Below are 19,999 nucleotides of genomic sequence, written 5' to 3'. Positions count from 1 at the left end.
TTCAGAAAGGTTGACATGTGCTGGAAACACAACTTTTTGACACAACAACTTTTCCTGAGTTCCTTGGGTTGACTAAAACTCAATTGTGTCATAGTTGAAAATCTAAAGAATTCAACATACTAATTTTCCCACTTTATATATTTCTAAACTATAGGCTGTACCTATAAATAAGTTTATGTTTATTTGTTTGGTCTCCATTCATTAGAGCATTTTCACACTTGTCTCTGTTAGATAATAAGAACATGTTTGAAAACATCAACAATCTTTTTGTTATTAGGCATCAAAGAGGTGATGTTTTCCTCAAGGATTTATTCCATTTGAATACCATCAGAATTATTTTTTTCAAACAAGACAGGAACTAAGTCTATATTTCAAATACACTGGCCACATGGAAAATAGTCATTCTGAGCTGAGACATTAAATTTTATGATGCTAGGTTACGTTGCAATGTATAATACAAGGCTTTCCTTAGTGTCTGGTTGACCTACTTACACATTCCTGCTTATTCTGAAGCTAGTTTTTATTCTCTTGAGGGCGTGTGTTAATTACATAGGAAACACTTCCCTTTCATATTCTTTCATTAAAATCATCTTGCTGTGATTAAAGTAATCAGGGTTTAAAAAACACACCAAGTTATCCTCATTTTATTTTTTAGATCACTGCTGAAAAAAAAAATAGTGGTAAATTTAGCTTCTTTTGAATCAAAATGAGCTGACCACATTAGTGTCACTGATTTTAGAATAGAATTTTGGTAGTATAAGAATAATTTGTTTTAGCTCTTTAAAAACTCCTGTTTAAATTGAGATTTAATTGTTCAATGCTATAAGAGTAAAAGGAAAAATCAGGTGAAATAAGAAGCTTGAAAAGTTATTTTTATGAGATAATTATAACCATTGTACAAGTGAAAAGCCATAAATCTAATCTATATTATTAGTGAGTTCAGTGAAGAAACGTTCTCTTGACTCATTTAAAATAACTATGCTCTCATCCTAAGAATAAACTTCCAAAGATCCTGTGAAGCATCACTGAATAGAAGGTCAGTTTTCTCTCAACAGGATGAATGCCTCCTGTTACACGGTCCTACCTCACAGTCAGCACTTTCTAGCTGGTTACCCCCTTACTAAAGAACAGTTCTGTAATGGTGACTTATTGAAGAATAGTTCTACAATTGTGTCTTGCTTTGTGTCAAAAAAAAAAAAAAATCACCACCAAGAAGTACAAGTACAAAAGAATCAAAGGCAGGCAATCAAGCAGATCTAATGTATTCAGTCTTTCCTGAGATACCATTTTTCAGTCTCAACAGTAATAATGGAAATGTGGAAGTTACATCTTTCAAAATGGTTCAAGATTATTAAACAGTTTAACAAGAACCATGGGAAGATTTTCAGGTCTTTGAGTTGGTGTCTAAGTATTAATGATAAAGTGGCAGAGATTTAAAGTGGAAAAGCAAGTCTATTTTTCCTGATTCTGAGACAAGTTAATTAGAAAATGGTTCAAAATTTGCATAGTTTAAAATAAATTGAGAATTCCTTAGCTAAAAATATTAAAGAACGACATAAAACTTTTCTGACATAGAGGACCTGAGTAGTAACAGAGGTTTTAAAGTATGTAATGTAACTCTTAATGTAACCATTTAACATATATATGATTTATGTTTTAATATTTAATGTTTCATATTTAATGATTTATATTTATATTGTAGACTTATATAAAATTATATGATTTATATTAAATATAATATTTATATAGTATATTTATATTCCATATAATGTTCATGTTATAATGTTTATATTAAATATAATTCATATTTATAATGCAGATGTATAAGATACATATATATATCCAATACATATATATTTATATGTGTACATTTGAAGCTAATATGTAAGAAGCCTAAGCACAAATACTTCTCGAACATAAATATTACACCATTTGTACTTTAAAGATCTGTTTCTATAAAATAATAGGCATCAGCATTCAAGAGCAAACATAAATAAATACACAAGTTTACAGACAGGAAGGAAAAGCTCTACGAATGCTTCTTTAGTGAATGTGCACCCAAAATATATCATGTTTTGCATAAAGCAAGTAACAATATCTTTTCTCTCATTCCCCATGAACTCAAGTTTGGCAAGAAAGCCTGCAGCATAGGTCTTACCTGTTCTTCTGTCTCAGCTGCTTAGGAGAAGAAATAGGAGAATTGGGCTTTGGTGGTATTGGAGGGTGAACAGCTGGGTTCCTTTAAAACAGAAATTAAGAGTTCATTTCACCATGGAAACATGGTGGATTTTAACATCTATTAGCTAAATACATCTATTGCCTACATGGAAATGTCTCTTAGATTTTACAGTCCCCTGTTTAAGGGATCTGAAGCATCAGAATCTATTGTGCATGAACTTCAAAGATGTCAAATATTTAACATACAGATATTTTAAAAAGCCTTTCAATCAGAATTTTGGAAATTCTATCCTCTTTAACTATAATTCAAACTATGGCATATTCTTTAAATAGCGTAATATTTTGCTATTTAGCTCAAGTCATGGCCTTTTGATTGTTCTCAAAAGATGAGTACAAATATGTGTGTGTTACAGGGAGAAAAATGCTAGGAAAATAAAACAAAGTAAGGAGATTGAATGATGGAGGATGTACAGTATTTTATTTACAGTGGCTTGGGAAGGCCTGTCCATAAGGTGAAATTTGAGCTGAAATGTGCAAGTACTAGTGATTCCTCAGGATATTAGAGATAGAGGGTACAGCTATGGGAGTATGAGTATCCTGATCCTAGAGATGGTATCTGACATTTGAGATTGGATGAGACTCCCAAGGGAGTCATCATAAGTAGAGATGAAAAGAAGGCCAACGGCTGGGTTCTCAGATCCTGCAGTATTCCAAGGTCAAGAATTTGAGAAAGAAACAGCAAAAGAGCCCAAGGAGGAATGGCCAAGAAGAAAAGAAGAGAAAAACAACGGCTTGGTGTACTGGAAGCCAATAGAGAAAAATGTTCTGAGGAAGTAACTGGCTTCTACTGGGGGAACAAATTAAATAAGAAATAGGAAATTAGCATGATTTTTTGCCACATAATGCACATTGGTAATCCTGATAAGAAGAGCTTTCATGGAACATTGTGGACAAAAACATTAGAGTAGTGAGTGTGGGGGGAAATGGGAAACAAGAAAGAAGAGGCCTGAAGCAGGAGTTTTGCCGGAAAGAGGGATGAGAGCCTTGGTAGGTAAGGAAGACCCAATACTACAAGAACTGATACCTGGGATGGTCTACTGAATCACAAGGCTGGAGAGTGGTGGGGAATGCTGGATAGATGTCCCTGAGAAGTGGGGGACCCAGAGCACAAGTCAAGTGTTTGGTAGAGGCACAGAGACCTCATGCACTGTAACAAAAATGCCCGGGATAAGATGGATACAGCTTAGGTATGCTTAGAATGAGAAAAGCAAAATGAAAGCCAGACAATAGGATGCGGGGAGCTAAATCCTGGAAGAGGGGCAAGAGTAGGAGGGAGGGAGGAAAAGAGGGGAAGGAGCTGAAATAAGTATTAAGATGTGTTATGTACGTACACTAACTCTCCACAACGAATGTGATCATGATGCTCTGCAAACATCTACTAATAAAAATAAAAAATAGAAAAGGAAAGTGGGCCTGAGAAATGTACTATGATGATAGTAATAAATAATATGATGACAGCAATAAGTCACTATTAAATGGTGTTACTATATGCCAAGGTGTTTTCTAAACATTTTACATGTATTAACTCATTCAATGCTTAATGCCTTCCCAGAGGTAATTACTATTTTTCTTCCCATTTTTCCCAGATGAAAAGGTTGAGGTGAAGAAAATGAAAGCGTCCCAATGATATAGCTTATGAGGGGCAAGTGTGGACCTGAACCATCAACTGCCTCCATCAGCCCACCCATGCTCTTCTGCCTATTAAGGATCCTTGAGCATCACCCATGACTCAGCCAAGGTTAGTGCTCCTGGCATTCAAATAGGACTGTTGGCATTGTTTTTCTTCCCAGATTCAGTGGCTTTGCAAAGTCAGTGCACAAGGGTCGTATCAAGTTAAGTTTATGGTTTGGCCCAGTGAATGTGGCGGAGGATGCCAGCATGGAATGGGAGAGTGTGCAAGGAAGGGGTCCCAGAGAGATGCCGTGGTGAGTAAGATGGACGGGAAGGACATGGTGATGTGAGGAGTGAGCAACTGTGAAAAAGACAGTAGAATCCAGGGCCTGGTGGCTATGGAGGAATGGTTGGACCTAGAAGGCTGAAGAGAGAGACCTGGAGAGACAAAGTGGAACAGAAGGAGAGGGAAAGCTTTGGGAACTACATCTTGTGGAGTATGTGGTTACACACAAGGGTGAGGTTAATGGGTGGCTGAGTTAGGATAGGAACACTGCAAAGGAGTCAGGAATGTGAGAGGCCAGGGTGGGAAGGGGCTCTATGTGGACCCTGAAATTACCAAGCATCAGGATGGAGGTGGGGTATTGTGAAAGACAGGGGTAGCACCAAAGACTTCACAGAACAAGAGTGAGTGGCTCCGAGATCTTCAGACTTCAGGAAGGCATTAAAGTGAACAGAAGTGGCAACAAAGACCAAAGGCAACACATGCCTTTCCTCAGGCTTTGTGGTAGGTGAATTGGGGAAAGACAGTCCATGAAAGGGGGGCTGCTGGCATCATATCTGGGAGAATCCACATAAAGGTCACTGAGAAGTGAGCTGAGGAGTTCAGGGCACTGTGGAAGGTGGATGTGCGGAATAAGTCAAGGACTTGAGCACCAGAATAACAAGAGATTAGGTCAGACTTAGGGACATATGGAGTCCATAGGAACAGTCCATATAATAGTGCCTGATACAGTCCTACAGCAACCTACAGGCACAGCCATGGAGGACATCAAGGAATTGGTCCCAGAGACTCTGGTAGAATAAGGTGGTGAGGTTCTGGGTAATGGGCAGAGAAGTAGCAGAGTACAGAGCACAGTAGGCCTCTTAATTTTATTTTGATGGTGACTTTGAAGCCAGATGAAGAGCAGAATGCACTAGAATAATTTAATTGGAAATATTTTCCCTATGCTGGCTTTGTGTCAGATTCCACAGTGAAAAATAAAAGCCCATGTGCTGGGTATAAGCATCAAACAGTAGTCTTTGGTGTGTTTGTGCAGACTAGCTGATTAAAAGTTTTCCTCCCAGGAGGAGAGGAGAAGTGGAAGGAGGTGGTAAGTCCTGGGTAATAATGGAGCCGCACAAGGCTCTGAGTACGGAGGACAGGCAGGAGTAGGGTAACAAGATGAAAAGTAATATTACAGAAAGTAGACACGGGCTAGTGCCAAGCCTAGTTTATGCCAGTCATGTTGATGAAATGTTAAATTCATTCCATGATAGAACATCCCAGGCCTCACAGAGGAGGGTGAATACTGACTGCATAGGCGTGAAAGGTTGGATAAAGAGAAAGAGATCAGAGGTGGCCCGAGGAAAGAAAGCTGGGTGTAAGGCTGGGGAGGCCAAAGAAAAGCAGAGTTGGTTTGGGGAGGCATTTCCACCCCATGGGGCAGGGGCAGGCAGTGATTTCAGCTCCCCCCACCAGGAGCTACACTGGGATCTCTGCATTGACAACCGCAGATGACAGAGCCCAAGAGGGGGTGAGGGAGAGGGGATGAGAGAAGCCATTCAAGCTGTGCCAGGAGCACAGTGCCATCCAAGCGGGAGGGTTAAAATGGAAGAGCCAGGCAGGAAGCTGTGGCCGGGAGTGTTTTGGAGAGAAGGAAACAAGGGACACTTATTTGAATGATCCTGACTGAATTCTGCTTTGGAGCGCAGTGTTTAAGCTCGGGAGAGATGACCCAGCTCTCCCCTGCGCCCTTCCCTGCATCTCACGAGGCTTGGCAAGATCTGTGCCAGCATAGCACTGGCTGTGATTGTTAAGAATAGATTAGAGGGAGCCAGGGGTGTAGCTCAGCAGCATATGTGCCTGCCTGGCAAGCAGGAGGTCATCAGTTTGATCTCCAGTACAAAAAAAAAATAGCTTTGAGAAATAAAAGGGGCATTCAAAAGAAATGTGAAAAAGATGCAGATTGCAGCCAAAAGTCAGAACCAAAAGAAATAACTTCATAAAAAAGACTGTTTAGATTATTTCTCTTTCACAAACGCTGCAAAGATCACTTCTTTTCATCATGGCAATTTTGTTTTTGTTTTTGTTTTGATAGTATGCTTGACTTTGTCAGTCGCATTCCAGCCAGACTTCGGGAACTTTTCTATTACAGCACAGGTCTAGGTTTCACCAATAACAACTGACCCTCATCTTTAATTCTGCCTCCCCCAGACCAGCTCTGCTTTTCCGGGGCCTTCCCAACCATACACCCAGCTTTCTCTCCTGAGCACCGCTTTTCACTTTTTATTGGACTCAGCTTTCAGATCCCATAAATGATTTATATTCCAACAATGGCAAGATAAATGGATTTTATATTGGTTGAGTCTCCTGTTAACTTTCCCAGGCATTCACATATGCTACTTTATTCAATACCCATAAACCTATGGGGTGTGTATTTTTTATTATTATAGTTTTCATTAAGATTCAGAAAGTTGGGTAATTTCCCCTGGATCCCATTTTCTGTAGATAGCTCAGCCATGCTGTCAACCCAGGCTTTCTGATGCTTTTTCTCTATATCATACTGTATCCAACCAACATTCTTCTAGGTTTTTTAAATAAAAATCTATTTTGCTCTGAAATTGTTCCTTGCCTAAAATATCCTACAAGCTCAATAAGTTTTTATTCCAGAACAGTCACAGTTCTAATGTCAGGGCAGACAGCAGCGTAGGGGCAAAACTGGACATTCATGGGATGGAAAAGGTGTAGAGTATGCTTTCAAAGAGTTCAAACAGTGCCAGGCCATGTCCTAAAGAATGGCCACTCATGATGTCTCACTATGCAACAGTCAGAGGCCATTTTAATAAACACAGTGGGTAGTGCACACCTGTAATCCCAGCCCTCTAGAGGCTGAGATAGGAGGATTCTTTGCAAATTTGAGTTGAGCCTGGGCTACAACATGAACTCAAGGCCAGCCTGAACTGTATGGCGAGACCCTGTCTCAAAAACACAAAATACAATAAACACAGTAACAGCGCATATGCTGGATTCCAGAGACAGATCCACACTTAGCTTTGCTACTAATATTCTGTTTGACCCCAGAAAAGATACTGATTCTCTTTGAACCTGTTTCTTTATCTATAAAAGAAAGACATTTACTGGATCTGTGAAAGAAAACCACTATCTTCCAAGGAAAGGGCAGAGTTATTGCAAAGAATCTGCAATTCCACAAGGCCCTGAGCACTTGCCATAGATTAAATACCCTTGACTTTCATGTTCTATACTTAGCAAATGTACCTAAATTTGGCTGGATCTAGAACATATATTGGTTCGATGGTTCTGATTTGGTTTGTCCCCTAAAGGGGCATATGTTGGGGGCTTTGAAAGGAAGGGTTTGATGGGAAGTGGTTAAGTCACTGTGCTGGCTTGGAAGAGAATGAACATGTGGTTTTTAGAAGACCCTGGTTAGTTCCCACAAGAGTGGGTTGTTACAAGAGAGTGAGCCTACATCCTTCCCAACCTTGAGTCTTGGCCTTTCTCATGCACTCTCACAGTAATACTTGCCAGGGGCTGAATAAATGAGGCTGCTTGATCTTGAAATTACAGCCTCCAAAGCCGTGAGTTAAATAAACCCCTTTTCTTTTTAAGCACTTAGCTTTGGGCATTTTATTACAGCAACAGAAACACCCTCATACAGAATAAACACAGAGATAAAAATGTTTAAATCTTAAGTCATAGAAGCATTTGGACTCTAGATTTTTCTCAGACACTTATAGTAGAAACAGTCCTAATATTTTCATTAGAACGGAAAAGCTTCTAGTATTAAAAAGGAATCTATTCAAAATAGATCATAGACTTACATTAAAAAATAACACTACAAAATATTTATGAGAAAGACACAAGAAAATCTTTATGACCACTGATTAGGCCAAGAGTTATTTAATATGACATGAAAGGCATTATCCATTTAGCAAAATTTTATAATGGGATTTTGCCTAATTGAAACAACTTTCACTCTAAGAAATACATTGTTAAGAGAAAAATACAAGCCTCAGCTTGGAAAAAAATTTGTAAATCACGTATTTAACAAAGGACTTACAAACAGCCACACTTAAAAAAAAATTCTCAAAACTCAATGATTGTAAGAAACACAGCATAAACATAGGCAAAAGATTTGAACTGGAACTTCAGCAGAGAAGATGTATACATGAAAAATAAGTATTTGGGAAGAGGAGCACTATCATGCCTCAGGGAAGATGCAAATTAAAATCATGATGAGACAAACTACACACTAATTAAAATGGCTACTATAATAACTTTTAAACTGAAAGTATTGAGTGATATTAAGGAAGCATAGCAACTAAAACTCTCATACCTTGCCAGTGGAGCTATAAAATGATACAGCCACTTTGAAAACAGTTTGCCAAAACTTTATAAAGTTAAACATACACATACCATATGACCCAGCAATCCCACTTATAGGCATTTGTGCCAGAGAAAGGGGTACATATGTTTTCATTATATCTTGTATGCAAACATTTAAAGCATGGTTGGAAACAACCTAAATGTCCTGCTGAGGAATGAAACAATGAATGGTATACATTCTTACAATAGAATGCTACCCAGCAATAAAAAAGAAGAAACTATTGATATATACAACAGCATAGCATATATAATTATGTAGATTCAAAAAGTAGTATACTGTGTGGTTCTTTTAGGTGACACTCTATGAATAACTGAGAGATGGAAGAGAGTGATGAGAGGACAAAGAAGTGCCTCCCCATTTGCCAAGTGTAAGAACCATCCTGAGAAAAATATTGGCTTCTCCTCCGCTTCCCTCCCCAGGCCCAGGGTCAAAACGGCATGGCCAGGCTTGCCCGTCTCCCAGAGACGGGCTTTTCCTGCACAAAAGCCATTTCCCCTGCTGCCACACACTGCAAACCTGCACTCCTCTACTACCCAGTGTACACCAGGTCCACCAGGTGTAGCAGGAAAGAAACCTGACATCTACAACTGACACTAAGACTAGAAGGACCAGAGACACCCCTGTCACTGTCTTAGTGTTCATGCTCTTAACTGAGGTAAAATATTAAGTCTCTAGCGGACAGAACTTAGACCACACTAAATAGTGAAATCACTCTTTTCTTAATCAAACTGGCTTGGATGGATCAGCAGGGCAAGCAGCTGCCCCAAGTGTCCTGATGCTGAGCTTCTTTCCTACCTCTGCTTTCCTGCTCCCTGCTGGAAGGAGCTCCCTGAGGAGAGGCAGAGGGGAATAGTAAGGGTGTTCTTCAGTTTTTGTTGTTCATATGTAAGCATTACTTACAACTAGTGTTAGGCGACCAGGGATTATCTAGGTTGTCCCTACAGGACTGAAGAAAAAGTATGCTTTTGCTAAAGGTTAAGACCCTCATTTACACATTCGGAATTAGAATTCTCTTCATTTTTTTCAAGTAATGCTGTTTAAAAATAATAATCCTTAATTTAGGTTAGTATTATTGTTACGTTGAATGCTTAGAAAAGATAATTCAGGCATTTATATATGTGCTTTAAATCACTGTACTCTGATGTTTCAGTGAGTGTTAAAGAATCTTAGTTTTAACCAAAGACTCCAATTAATATAAAGACTTCTGTTTTGCTAAAGATGAAATCTGTTGGTCTTATGTAGCTTGACATCAGACTTGTATTTAGTAACAGTTAAAAATGTTGCAGCATAATCACAAAGGTTATATTTTGCCATTTATAGTTGCAGACAGAAAAATGTAACTCTAGTGCAAGGTTGCCACAGCAACACCCTTCTCAATCAGGATTTTCTTCCACCTGTAAGTCTACCAATCAGCTAACCAGAAGTGAAAACCACTGAAGGAAAAGTGATTGAAGCAAAAGACAACAAGAAATAATAATGATAAAGTAGAAAACACCTAACTGTATGGTGATACTCCTAGGTACAGTATTTTGATTTTATGTTATTATTTATTTTCTTTTCTGTTTTTGAAAATAATTCCAGATAAAAAAAAATCACACTGGTTTTGTCAGGGGGGCAGTGGAGGTGGCGGTTCCATTGTTCTTCCGAAATCAGTATTCTGGGTAACACTCATGATCATTCACAGTCTCTGTTAAGCAAGCACTATTAACGTGGTTTCAGTGCATTTCTTAAACGAACCTTACACAGACTCCAATACTGAGACTTCAAGTCACCTAAATACATAGTCACAGCATTTGAATCTACGAGTCTTGATAGAGGGTTCCGAAGGCAGAAGTTACTTCAATGTCAACTTTCTAAAACTGTTATTTCCACATCTCACATGTCCCATGTGGCACTTGTTACCTACTCTATCATTGGCTCAAGCCTGGAAAATGTTGTATTTTCAAGGGGCTCAGAGATGATGAGAAAGAATTTAAAAACTCAAGCTACGCAATAGTTACTACTGGCAAATTGCTTTGTGTTAACCATCCTGTCATTTTTTACAACAAAAGAAGTTGCAAGAGGAAAGAAATCACTGACCACAACCTTCCAATAATGTTCTACACTGATGCCATTTAAAATTAATATATATACTTAGACATGGGTATTTTGCCCAGCTTTTAGCACAGAGAGTTCAAATTACATAATGGCACAGTACTGACTCATGAAATAGAAACATGATACCCTGAAAAGGTACTTAAACTCACCACAGGTCATGAATAGATAATGTCTTTTGTTAAAAGCCATTTTAAAACATGATATCTGATTTGGAATTAATGGATTTCCTGCTATCGGTAAACATAAAACAAAAGATGCAGGCAGAAAATGCTCCATGGGTGAAAATTCCGCAGTCCAGCACACACCACTATGTCCACCCACAGCCCCTCACATTTGTGCTTATACGATGCTCTCTGACCTTAAGACCTCCACTCTGCATCCTTTGTGCAACCTGTCCTCTCTGCACCTGGCTCACACATATTCTTTCTTAAGGTGGACCCCAGGCTGTGTTTCTATGGAGCCTCCCATACCCCAAATGCATCCTTTCTCACCTCCTTCTCCATGTTCCCCCATACTGTGTAGCTGTCTGTACCTCTGTGCTCATTATACCCACAAGAAATACTTTCACTTGGGCTTAGCCTTCATGCTGAGCAATCTGGTTCAAAATGACTCCCTGTTGGTCTTTGAGCTTTCTAAATTGGGAGTTGGTTTTTACAACTCTCTCTGTTCCTAGTATTTAGCAAAATATTCTTTCAACACATAGTAAGAAATCAACAATTGGATAGAGACAGAGATATATAGAGAGACAGAGAGAGAGAGAGAGAGACAGAGAGAGAGAGAGAGAGAGAGAGAGACAGAGGTGTTTAATCAGTCATCATTATTTAATCACATAGAGTAAGACCAAACTACAGAAAGGATAACAAACTACAGAAGGGTAAATAGGATAACACGTTGAAGGAAAATCATTGTCTTTCACTTGCAGACATTAAAAATATTAAAATTTATCAACTAATATATACTTTATGATAAATTACTATGCAAAGTTTACTTGATGATATCAAGAGTTGTAACATGACACCATCTAGTTGATGACTATACTGTAAAAGTTAAGTGACATTTCTGGGTAATGTACCATTAGTTGCCAAATGAAGATTGTAGTCAGTAAGCTTTCTAAGGTTACATGACAAAAGACACCCCCTTGGACTAAGTGTGGAGGAAATAAGATTCATGCCAGACTTTGAAAGATGGCTCAAAGTAATTTCGGTTGGTCAAACCAATCCAATCATGTTCCCTTCACCCACTTACCTCTCATTACAGCTCTGTTTTGCCAACTAACTGCACCAGTTATATCTCACTTCCTCTTTCCTACTTCTCTATCTGATTACAGATAGAGAATATGATTACAATCCATATAGACATGAATCAAGTTCTACATTCATCCTCTTCTCATCTAATGTTTTCTCCACAGCTAACTTTGTTCTGAAGATACTAGATTTTAAATCCCTGGTTTATCCTCAAATCAGGATCTCAAGCACCAGCCTCTTACCTGAGCCCATTCCATACCCCCGTCCCCAGGCATTTCTCCTTCCTGGAGAATCAACTCCACCAACACAACTTTCCAGGCTCCAAGACTCCAAAACTCTTCCTGCAAAATGGCAACTTCTGAAGACTTCTTGTGTCTCCCCACTCTGCTCCTGTACTTTCCTGAATTGACTGGTGACATCACTTTCTTTAAAATCACCTCAGCTTGAAAGCCTAGCCCTGGAGGATCTCTCCTTCTTCCCAACCCCACACTTCCTTCAAGATCTGTCTGTGAGCCCCTATTGTAGGCATTGCCTCCCTCATCAGATCTCCCACAGGATGCTGGTGTTCTTCTCAAGACCTGCCAAGGATATTTCATTATGATTATTTATACCTGCATATCCTCTAATTTGGGTTACTATAAAGAACCCCAAGCTGTTGGCCTCAGTGCTCTCTCACATAGGAATCTCTTATCAGGCTGCTGTGTGACCACTGACACATTACCCACAGATACTGTTGCCAGTGGTCAGAACACAGAACAGGGAGAGAAGAACCTTGAGCCTTTGGCAACCTCCGCATGACATGGTTGGCTGGAGGTAATGAATAGCAAAGGAGATCAAGGGAGAATGACTAAAGAAAATGCAGAAGAGTATGTTAAGGGGGGCTGGTTCTCAAAAGACAGTAAGAAACCTAATAAAGTTAGGAGTAGTCAGTAGTGACTGAAAGATCAAGAAGCCAAAATGCTAGATCAGCAAGGAGTTACCAGCAAAATCCTTAGTGATCTTTTAGTTTTGATCTTTTGAAATCTATTTTTAACATAAATTTATTTTTACAATATGAAAGTATATACATAAACATATGAAAATATGTACATAGAAATAAACAGATATAAAAACATATACTAGAGATTTAGCTACCTCTATAAATATATAGATAGGTGATAGTATCATGAGATCTATTGGCAAGTAAACGAGGGCACTTAACTTGGATTGCAATTGATTACAATCCGAAAATAGCATTAATATCAGTTTTCCATTCAAACATAACTACATTTGGTCTCTCTCATAGTGCATTAGTCAAGAAAGGGACTGGTGAGATAGGGGATGAGCAACGGTATTAAAGGCCACAGGGCGGTCCAGGCAGGCGGCCAGGAAGCAGACTCATTCCTGGAATGATGGGGAGCTAGCGGGGTCTTCCCTACTGTGCTGCACAGAGAAGAGGGTGTGGGAGAAGATGAAATTTCAAGGAAAGAGTAAGTGATAAAAAAACTGAAAAGTAAAGCACAAAAAAGAGAGTGAGGGTGTCAGTAACACAGGAAAATTCTGGAGAAGGTGGGAGAGAGAAGGTAGATGGATATTAGCACATTAGTGAACGATAAAGGGAAATAAGTTCAGTGCTGTGCTATTTATTAAGTAGTATGCAAAATACTTCCCCTGTTTTTATCTGTTTTTGACCTATTTTTATTTTCTTTGGGCTCTTCTGAAGATGAAGATCTTTTTTTAAGTCTATTGCCTTTCCTCATCTAATAATTGCTTCTACTTTTCAGTGTTTATTAAAAAGGCAGTTTATCAGACCCAAGAATGCACAGGCATTAAAGGTGAAAAACAGAAGCTGTACTTTGAGCCCCTCCAAAGAAAAGCACTTTAGAAATCAAAAGCATTGCTATATTGTTATTATTCAGTTTTTCCCTTGAAAGCTTGGCATGACATTATCTCTGATCTTCAAAGAGAAGATTAGCTATTATATTAATAACCTGTGACTCTAAAACCAAGAATGAGTATCTAAATTGACCAACCAAGTCAGATAATTTCCTCTTCTCCTTAATTCTGGAGCTGTGGATCCAAGCCAGTGATCATAAATAAGAGCATTGTAACTCATTTTATCTTTCATCTAAATCACATCCAGCAGTGCATAAATGGTAAAGTCTCACTGCCAGGAGCTGCCAGTTCTCTGCAAACCGATCTACAAGCTCAATGGGAATAGAAAATATGGGATGTTGGCTCATGAATGATCCTTGCATATTTTCACACAGCTACACAACTAGTTGCTTATTACAATGACAATTTACATTGATATTGAAATAACAAATAGAAGACAAAAATAAGTTATTTTGGAAATAAGTAATAAATAATTCTAAGAAAAATATCAGTTATTATCTATAAAGACTTTAACTGGATAGATCTTATAATATTTATGAAAAAAATTGTCATTAGCAGAACTTCTACTTCACATTTTCCCTGTTTAGGTAGGCTATGAAAGATAGCTATAGAGAAATGCCTAATACTAACAGAAAAGGAATATTTTGAACATTGTGGAATATCTTAAATTAGAAATATTTCCATTCTTGGAAGTTCATGTAATTGGAAGTCACCTGTAGATGAAGTTTACAAGGAAAAACTTTAACAGAAGGTAGATGTGACTCCAAGTTGTGATGACTCAATATGTACAATAATTTCATATACAGTATATCTCTAATCCAGTCTCAATGATAGGTGTGAATAAAAAGCCACTTGAGGTCTTTGTGTCTGTTGACCAATTGAAGGTTATTTATATCCTGATAGTCAATAAAAATTATACTGAGAATATCTATTTCCATCATCTGAAAAGGAGTCATTAGAAGATTGCATAGCAGATGAAATTTTTACAAAATAGATCAATCTAACATTAAACATCTACATAGTTTAAGAGAACTTTCTTTTCTAGTAGTGGGAAGTAAGAACACATGGTGATATTCTAGGAGACATAAAAACTTTTAGAGAAATAAAGCCATACCATAAGAGAGACCCATTTTCTTTCTGTGGTAGTTAGTGATGACATAGATTCTATTCATCTGTAGAACATGAATCTTTAGCTGGGGATTTAGCTCAGTGGCATGAGCACCTCCCTGGCAAGCACTAGGTCCTGAGTTTGGTCATCAGTTTAAAAAAAAAAAAAAAGAACATGCTTCTTTAAATTCCACAGCATAAGCTGTATGTTTTGTTCAATGATAAACTCCAAAATTCCAGAACACTATCATGCTCTGCAATTTTAGGTAGATCGATGATTGATCACTCTCCACAACAACAAATGAGTACAAAACACACATTCATCACTTTATCTTTACAAGGAGCTGGTCACTCCCCACCCGGTCATCTGGGTCCCATTTAGCCTAGAAGCAGCTAACTACCAGGGGCCCACACTGCAACAATTACCTGCCGCTCACCGCTGCTTTCTCTCTCCGCCACTAACAGGGGTTGAATTGTGTTCCCTCCTAACCCCACCTCAGAAAGTAAGCTGATTTGAACATAAGGACATTGCGGATGTCATTAGTTAAGTTAGGATGAGGTCACGCTAGAATAGAAAGGAAATTTCACACTATATGACTGGTATTCCTAAAATTTATTCTTAAAAAAAGGAAATTTGACTCAGGCACAAAGAATGCTGCATGAAGGTGAAGGCAGAGGTGGGGAATGAAACCTGTATGAATGAGGGACTGTCGGAGATTGCCAGGAAACCACCAGCATTTGCAGGAGGGCACTGGACAGACTCCCTCACAGCCCCCAAAAGAAACCCACCCTGCTAGGGCCTCAGTTTAGGACTTCTCACATCCCAGAACCATGCAGTAGTAAGTTTGTTGTTTAAGTCATCAAATTTGTGGCATTTTCTTATGGTAATTCTAGAAAACTAATACAGTCACCAACTTACTGTAGCTTTTCTGATTTCCTGCCAGAGGAACTTGTAACCCTGACCTCACTCAACACTGGGCACTGTCTTGTTCACAGCCCAAACCTCACAAAATTGCCTCCAATTTATTTCAAAGCATTCACAATTATATGTTGTCAGTGTCTGACATGTACTTCCACCAGTGGCACAGCAATTACATCTGACATCTTCCCCTCACCTTCTGCTGGCTTCTGTGTTCAGGCTGGTGCTGCTACCCGGAGGGGGTGGTGGAAACCAAGACTGTCTGTTAAGAAATGACATCAGTTACAAAGATGGAGCTTGAAAAGTGATCCCCACCTTCATGTTTTTCAGGAAAAGATAGAACTAATTTGACAATTCAAAAGGCAATGAGATTACTTTTTTTTTAGAAAGGGCATTGGTAATAAAATGAACACTGTCATAAATAAAACAGAGCATAACTATCCAGACTCTCCCTCGTCCGAGGAAACTCATTCTCTTGTTTATTTTAGCACTAAACCATATGAATGTTTCCTTAAAGAGAAATATAAAGAAATATAAAGAATAACAATAGATACAGCTAGACAACAGGTTTATATGTTTTTATCATGTTATATTCCCCATTTTCCTGCCTGCTTGAACTACTTGAACTATAACAATGACAATCTGAAGTTGTACTCAAAATACAATTTTTTTAAAAATTATATGATAGAAAACTCTGACAAGAATTTTGAAATCATAAAAGCAAGAATAACCTTAAATTTAACCTCAATTTTAAAAATGTCTTCACATTACAAGGAAGTAATTTTAATTGGTAGCAATAATCAAGGCTTCGGTCAAGACTAACATAATGAAGATGGAGGACCCAAAATTATAATGTGCAGAGGGTGATTTGCACTAGCAAAGGAAAGGCCAGGGAAAGGACCAGAGCACACTTTTAAATCCTTGAAGCAGGTCTGTTCCCTGAGCACCAGAGGACTGAACTAGGACCAGATGAGAATCACCTGATGCAAATTCAGGGTGAATGTAAAGACTAGAGCTCCCCATGGGAACTAGTTGGGTTGTGTCACTGAATAGTGACAGCCTCACTGTCAGTTTCAGTGGTCCTGAATAACAGCTGGTCACAGAGGAGACAAACATTCTTGCAATGTGTAGGAAGTTTAAGTGACTGATCTTAAATTTCTCTTTCAACTTTGGAATCTGTTTTGTTTTTGTTTTTGTTTTTACAGCAAGCAGTAATATAATTATTTTTAGCAGACCAGGGCTCAAGGGGAAATTTGGGTTCAAGAGAAAGGTGATTCACATTCTGTGAGATTCTTCAGATACAACCAGAATCCTGACTACACGATAAATAAAGGTGATCAGTCTTCTGTCCCCAAAAGGACTATAGTGGTATCATGAGAAAGTCAGTGAGTTCATCAACAAATACTGGGTGTCTACCTTACACCATGTAAAGTCCTAGATGCCCATAAAAAAAAAAAATGCCAAAAAAAAAAAAGAAAGCAAAAAATTAGAGCACCAAGGTTTGGGCATGCCTGTTTTTCATCTGTGTCATGATTCCCTAGCATTGTGCCCTCTTCAGCAGGCAAAAGTCTCTTCCCTAGTCACGTTCTGTCTCCTGAAGAATATTCCTCCACCACGGAATACCTAGTAGACACAGCACAAGCAGCATGTGTGAGGCCACGCAGTGGAGGCTGGCTGGAGAGCTGACACTTACACAAACACAGGTGTCCTCAGGAAGAGCCTGTGAGTCTACCTGGAAACAGAATCCTCCCAGTCTACAGAGTGGGATGTGGCTCTGGGTGTGGGCTGCTTTCAGGAGTTGGTGACATGTGGCTACATGACAATAATTATTTCAGGGTGAAACATTCTCTGTAATAGTGCCCTATAACACTGAGCATGCCATCAAAAACATCACCTAGAAAGTCAAAGCCCTAAAGTAATGGGGAAAAGGACTGAAGTGTGAGCACTGTGGAACAGAGGCACTGGGGCCCTGGAAGAGAAGAAGCAAGATGGAGCTTCCCGACTCTGTCTGAGAGCCTTGGTGGGAGTTTGGTGCAGGCATTAGTAAGGAACTGCCTCTGTGTGGTCAGCAAGACACAAGGGCGGCCTACCTCTTTTTCTTCACAGGACTGGCAGCGGGGACGGAACCTGTGGAGTGGGAGGTGCTTGCACTCAAACTGCCAGGTTGCCTGTTCAACGACAAGAACAACAAATCGTCACCCTCCTCCAGCTGACTCTTCCCACCCTTCTTAAAGCAGTTCTACAATCTGCTCAGACACCCACTGCTGTCGCGCCATCACATACTGGCTCAATTGAGGTGGAAAAGCAATCTGTAAAAATAATGCATTACTTTAACCACTTTGTAAACTGCCAGGCTCTCATTTAGTTACAAACTCACAGAATGGCGTGAAGAAGTCCTTCATACGATGATGGTGAAGGACTTGTCTGAAATTCCTGCCAGCCCATTCTGGTGTGGTATAGATTCATGCTGTTTTAATCTCATAAATATATTGTGATGAACACAATTATCCTACAGTTTTACACTAAAAATGTTTGTTTAAGAAAAAACTTTAAAATCATCCCACTTTAAGTTTCCACTTAGCATTCATTAATATATGCAGAGCCATGAAAATAGAAGTGACCCACCCCTGTGTTGAGCACTGAGTGCTAAGCACCAGCATGACTTTATACATAAAATACACATTTAAAACTAATTTAGTGTAAAAGTTCATCTAATTTGGGTTGCTTGTAACAGCCAGTAAAAGGAAAGTGTATCTCATCTAAATAAATTGTTAGCAGACCTGTGATTTCATGGCATGATTTATTTTCAAGAAAGAACTGCTTTATATGAAGGGGTTTGGTAAGAAATAAAGAATTACGGAAAAAAGAGAATCCAAAGTAAAAGATGTTCCATGGAGAACAAAGCAGAGTCTAAATTAAAAAGAAGAAGAAAAAGGAAAAACCTAAGTTTTGGTCATTGGGTAAAGTGGGGGTTGACAAATATTTTCAGGAGACATCCAGCCAAGAAATACCAGAACCTTTGCATTTTGGCATCTACAATAAGCTTTGCAAAACCCACAGGGTTGTGGCCATATAACAGTGACACTTGGATCTTCAGGTGTTGCCTAGTGTTTCCAAAACACATACAAAGACATATCCTTTGATTAGAAAAGCACGTAAGAGCTACAGATGTAACTTGGTGGCAGAGTGGTTGCTAGCATGTGCAAGGCCCTGAGTCCACACTCCAGTGCAGTAACAATAACACAACAGATGAAGAAGAAGAAGAAGAAGAAGAAGGAGGAGGAGGAGGAGGAGGAGGAGGAGGAGGAGGAGGAGGAGAAGGAGAAGGAGAAGGAGGAGGAGGAGAAGAACAAGAACAAGAAGAGGAACAAGAACAAGAAGAGGAACAAGAACAAGAACAAGAAGAGGAGGAAAAAAGGAGGGAGGAGAAAGGGGGAGGGAGAACAGTACATACGACTTGGTTGCAGCTGACGATCTAAATGTGGACAGGTTCCTGGTGGGAGAGAGGAAAAAGGGCACAGTTGGAGCAACAGCAAAGAATTGGCTAATTCTTGCATCCATTTGTAATTGTCCATAAAGTCAGAATTAGTATTGTGAAAAGTTAGATATCATTTAAAAGAAAAAGAAAATAAGATTTCAAAACATTTGATAGGGTGATTTCTGGATATTTTAAAATCTCATATGCTAGATTCCAAAGGGAATTTTTTTACTTCAGAAAACTTAGTGTTGGTTAATCCAAGAATTTTTAATTGATTGGGTTCAGTAGTTTTCTTCAGCACTAAGAATATAAAATTTGCTTGTGCATAAATTTGATCATCTTACCCTCAGGATACCTTAAACATGTGAAGTGTGATCAAGAATATGGTGAGCGTTTAAACTGTAAAAATGTATTACAGTGAAAGATAACATTGACGTTAATTCATCTCAAAATACTTTCTTGTTTCAAACACTCTTCTCCCATCCTGGTTCTACCTTCTGAAGCAGGTCTGGAAGTCCTCTTCAGGAGGGCCCCTAGTTGTTGCTTCCTCTGTGACCTGAATCAAATCAAACACTTGCCTTTCATGATCATTTTGACTTTGGGAAAGAACTAGAAGTCACATCAAGCAAGATTCAGAGAATAAGGAGAACATGCTGTCATGTTTTTATTTGATAGAAATTGCCAAAAAGTTTAAAATCGATCCAGGATATCAAGGCAGTCACAGAAAAGAGCATTCCCAAAAAGATTTCCAGAATTGCTTTAG

The 19,999-nt window shown here is 38.8% G+C and overlaps 1 protein-coding gene across 1 annotated transcript in view; it reads right to left on the bottom strand.

Annotated features, from left to right (window-relative positions):
* Scel (sciellin) overlaps positions 1-19,999 on the bottom strand; it is a 148,897-nt gene that overhangs the window by 48,803 nt on the left and 80,095 nt on the right. Inside the window, exons 12-15 of the mRNA XM_013141489.3 lie at positions 19,213-19,251; positions 17,849-17,926; positions 15,955-16,020; positions 2,159-2,239 (exon numbers count right to left, since the gene is read on the bottom strand). Of these exons, the coding sequence (XP_012996943.1) occupies positions 2,159-2,239; positions 15,955-16,020; positions 17,849-17,926; positions 19,213-19,251 (264 nt within the window). The remainder of the gene's footprint in view (positions 1-2,158; positions 2,240-15,954; positions 16,021-17,848; positions 17,927-19,212; positions 19,252-19,999) is intronic.

The sequence above is a fragment of the Cavia porcellus genome, unplaced genomic scaffold (assembly GCF_034190915.1).
Source record: "Cavia porcellus strain 051 isolate PalLab524CR breed Dunkin Hartley unplaced genomic scaffold, mCavPor4.1 scaffold_4, whole genome shotgun sequence".
NCBI classification, from domain to species: Eukaryota; Metazoa; Chordata; class Mammalia; order Rodentia; family Caviidae; genus Cavia; species Cavia porcellus.
The sequence above is the reverse complement of the archived record's forward strand: the minus strand, read 5'-3'. Positions and strand labels throughout refer to the sequence as shown.